The following is a 3,919-nucleotide window of genomic DNA, read 5'->3' on the forward strand; positions in this document are numbered from 1 at the left end:
ATCGCGAAAACGTTCGACTACATCAACCACATTACTTAACGCTTCCGCTTCGATCTATGAGGGTATGTGGACACACTCTCCCGCTCGTTGCTATGCATCACATAGATAGATCTTGCGTGATCGTAGGTAAATTTTTTGAAATACTGCGTTCCCCAACAGTGGCATCCGAGCCAGGTCTATGCGTAGGTGTTATATGCACGAGTAGAACACAAAGAGTTGTGGGCGATAATAGTCATACTGCTTACCAGCATGTCATACTTTGATTCGGCGGTATTGTTGGATGAAGTGGCTCAGACCGACATATGCTTGGACTTGTATAGTCATACTGCTTACCAGCATGTCATAAGTTTTACCAGCTGGTTTTTTCTTTTTCTTGGACTTGTTCAGGTGGCCGATCTCGGTACGTGTCCCGCGCATATGCTTGTATACATTGGCCTGTGATGCATCAGAGCCACTCACAAACTTGGCTAGTTTCCGAAAAACATATATCATGTTTCTCTCCCTTATATGCTTCATTGATTGAGGAGGCATTTCATCCGGTTGCTCATACCCAGTCCCTGGCGCACTAGGGACAGCAGTAGGTGTCCACCGTCTTAGCATGAACCTTTCCGGTATGACATCAACTCCAAGATGGGTGAACACCTTGAGGATGTGGCAACAGAGCATGCCATCCTTGTTCATTTTGTAGCACTCACACAAATAGGAACCCTCCCCCACCCTTGCCTGCACCAAGTTGTTTCGAGAACCATATTTGGCAGTAAATTCCTGGTTCGGTCTGAGCTCAAAAATATTAGCACCAACTTGGAACGCATTATAATGTCCAATCAGCTCAAACTCTTCTCGGAACTTGCGGCAAAGGTCCCTAGTGTAGGTTTCGTAAGCTTGCCTCTCTATTGGGAAGTTGGACCATAGCTCAATCTCAAGGTGTTCTGTCCTGTAATCATTGCAGCCTTCCTTGGCAAGGATGTGGTTTTGAATTTTTTCATATTGCTTCACGAAGTTCAGCATTGAGTTGTGTGGGTTCACATATCTTTTTAGGACGGCGTTGAACCCCTCACTACGATGTGTAGACTGCAGGAAGGGGAAGAACCTGTGTTTGAAGTTGCGCGGCACCCAAGTTGACCTGTATTCGTACAACTTCTCAAAGTGTGTGTGTATGTCATAGCCTCGTAGTTCATCATTAACCCAGCCCAATTCTGCTCAAACTTGTCTGGAGTGAAGCTGAAGTCAACACAGTAGTTGAAATCATCAGAGAGCCCTGAATTCCGGCACAATAGCCAAACAACTTTTTCCTGAGCCGTTTTCATGATGTGCCATCGACAACAGCGATGCACGGTGGTTGGAAAGATGCTCTCTATTGACTGCTTCATCGCACCATCCTGATCGATTATGAAGTTGTCAGGAGGTTTGCCATCCATAGCCTCTAGGAATGCTCGGAAGACCCAATCAAAGCTCGATGCCAACTCCTGCCTCACAAACGTGCAACCCAGCATGAAAGATTGGCCATGTCGGTTTATTCCGGTGAAGGGCGTGAACGGCATATTGTACATGTTGGTCATGTAGGTGGTGTCAAACGATATGGAATCGTGGTACGCCCCCACATAAGCTTTTCGAGCTAAGCCATCCATCCAAAATATGTTGACAACTCTGTCCTCTTCATCATATTTTACCTTATAGAAGAAGTATGGATCAGTTTTCTGTATATCCTTGAAGTGCGCAATTGTCTCAATTATGTCACCCTCCTTTGTGTCATCTCTGCGGAAACTTGTACACAGATTTGTTATTGACTTTGGTCCAAACGGCACCATCATCTCAGATCCATAGAACTCTGCCAATATATGCATCATACGTCCTGCATAATACAAAAAGAAGGAAACAATATATCTTGTTTTAGTCACACGAATGCACACATCCAGCTGCACAGTAATATGACATGTGTTGGCACAGAGGATAGTTGCAGGAAATGGACAAGTAGCCGCACTTTGAAAAACACTTGCACTTTGCACACAGGACATTGTGTAGTTGCACAGTGAAGGTAATCTAGTTGCACAACAAGCACCAAAGTGATATAGAAACAGCATGGGAAGTTGGACACTAGTTGCACACTTAAGACATTTTAGTTGCACACCAGTACCATAACAGTTGCACACTGGACTGCCTAGAGGGAAACTTAATTCTGCAAGGGATATAGGAACACACCTGTAGTCAAGTTGCAGTTATACAAGATGGGTAGGAACTCCTTTTCATCAGGAGGGATGCCTTGGTGGGATCTCAAGTATTTGGAGAACAAAGGTTTGTTCACCAACGGATGATTGTGGTCACGAACAAAGTGTGTCACCTCCCATCACCCATCTAGCAGCTTCACAAACATTTTTGCCTTGCATTGAGTCTGCTTTATTGTCTCGCGTTTCTGTTTCTTCTTTTTCTTACTAGGACCAGCCTCCTCTTCAGCAAATATTGGAGGTTCATCTTCCATTTCCTCATCACTGTCAACAGGTTTTGGATCTGGTATAGGGTCCAGGACAGGAGGAGCCTCAACTCCTCCATCATCAGCTTTCGGGTTCTTGTACTTGTTGCAACAGAACTTCTATTTACCAATACATTGGTGCGAGCTGTCCGCCTAGAGGTGTTCATCTTGACAGAGAAATCCATCCGTAGGGCGTAGCTATTGTAGTGATCTTTAGCAATTTGAAGGCTGTCAAACCTCATGACAACATAGGGTTCCATGGGCTGAGAACCAGCCTCATCCTCTCCTTCTTCTCCTTGCACAACACCGTCAACAGCACCAGCTCCGAGCTCAGTCCTGGTTGGACCAAGGACATTTGCCGTGGTGCCCGTGTCATCAAGAGTATGGCTCTCTGACTGCAAAGACACCACTACAGGGGCACCACGGGATGATGACTGCCCTACCACATTGTCATGGCCCATAGGGTTAGGCCCACGACTTGTCTGCGTGTAGTAAACAGAGCGCCCATTTTCTGTCCCATAATCAACATTAGCTCCTGGTGGTACGCTGGGTTGCTGGTGATCCATATCATGAGGAATCTCATTGAGATCAGGAGGCAACTCATTGAGATCAATCATTTTCCTTTCTTTTTTTTGCAGCTGCCGCACACCCCCTGCACATAAAATAGATGGAAGTGATGTCATCAGTTTAATCATGTAAGAGTGTTTCAAACAACCTAAAAACTTTTCTGTTCCTGTATGCTACAACAACAATCATAAGCACTTGCACACCATTATGACAATCTTATTTGCAAAAGCTACATGTCTATAGCAGAATCTTTTTTTATAACAGGTATGCATTTTTTGATTGCACAGAATGGTTATGTTAGTTGCACAGTTTACAGTAAATAGGTGACATATATAAAGAACATGACTTTTTTTACTTCAGTGTTTTCTGACTTTTTCCACTGTTTGCTACAATGATCTGCAGGTTTTCTGTTGGCAAGGAGCTGATTTAGATTTTTCTGCACATAATTTGATGCTACAATTGAGACGAAAAATCCAGGTGAAAGAAGAAAGAAGATTTGGATGACAGATTATAGATATATGTTTCATCGTCATTTCTGTTTTTAATTCTAGTATATTGAACATATTTTTATACTATAGCTTTGCAATATGCGTGGGACAAGAATATATGTGTGACTATTTTTACTATGGTTTGTGTTTTCATTAGCCTGCTTTATTTTTCTGTTGCACAAATTGATGGAGAAGTTGGTATGCATCATTGTGTGGTTTTCACAAAAGTTCTTTGTGTTTTTGTTGTTGTACTACAGATTTTTTGTTTTGGCCAGGATGCATGTTTCAGTTGGCCAGGATGCATGTTCAGTTGGCAAGGATGCATATTTCAGTTCGCCAGGATACATGTTTTTCAGCTGGCCAGCATGCATGTTCAGTTTTGGCTAGGATACATGTT

General features: G+C 43.4%; 1 protein-coding gene across 1 annotated transcript; it reads right to left on the minus strand.

Annotated features, from left to right (window-relative positions):
- Positions 1–691: 691 nt before the first annotated feature.
- Positions 692–2,928, minus strand: LOC109773110 (protein FAR1-RELATED SEQUENCE 5-like). Its single transcript, XM_040388243.1, has 5 exons — positions 2,571–2,928; positions 1,376–1,852; positions 1,207–1,258; positions 798–1,123; positions 692–723 (listed from the first exon to the last, which is right to left on the minus strand). Exons 1-5 carry the CDS (start codon positions 2,926–2,928, stop codon positions 692–694), a joined length of 1,245 nt encoding a protein of 414 aa, XP_040244177.1.
- Positions 2,929–3,919: the final 991 nt, after the last annotated feature.

The sequence above is a fragment of the Aegilops tauschii genome, chromosome 4, assembly GCF_002575655.3.
Source record: "Aegilops tauschii subsp. strangulata cultivar AL8/78 chromosome 4, Aet v6.0, whole genome shotgun sequence".
Taxonomy (NCBI): Eukaryota; Viridiplantae; Streptophyta; class Magnoliopsida; order Poales; family Poaceae; genus Aegilops; species Aegilops tauschii.

Excerpts from the sequence above, each read along its gene's own strand:
- LOC109773110 (XM_040388243.1), bottom strand. The coding sequence starts at position 2,928 with ATGGGCCATGACAATGTGGTAGGGCAGTCATCATCCCGTGGTGCCCCT. Across the intron at positions 1,853-2,570 it reads TAGAAGTTCTGTTGCAACAA|GACGTATGATGCATATATTG; the intron begins GTACAAGAACCC and ends TGTATTATGCAG. Across the intron at positions 1,124-1,206 it reads TTCAGCTTCACTCCAGACAA|GTCAACTTGGGTGCCGCGCA; the intron begins GTTTGAGCAGAA and ends GTACGAATACAG.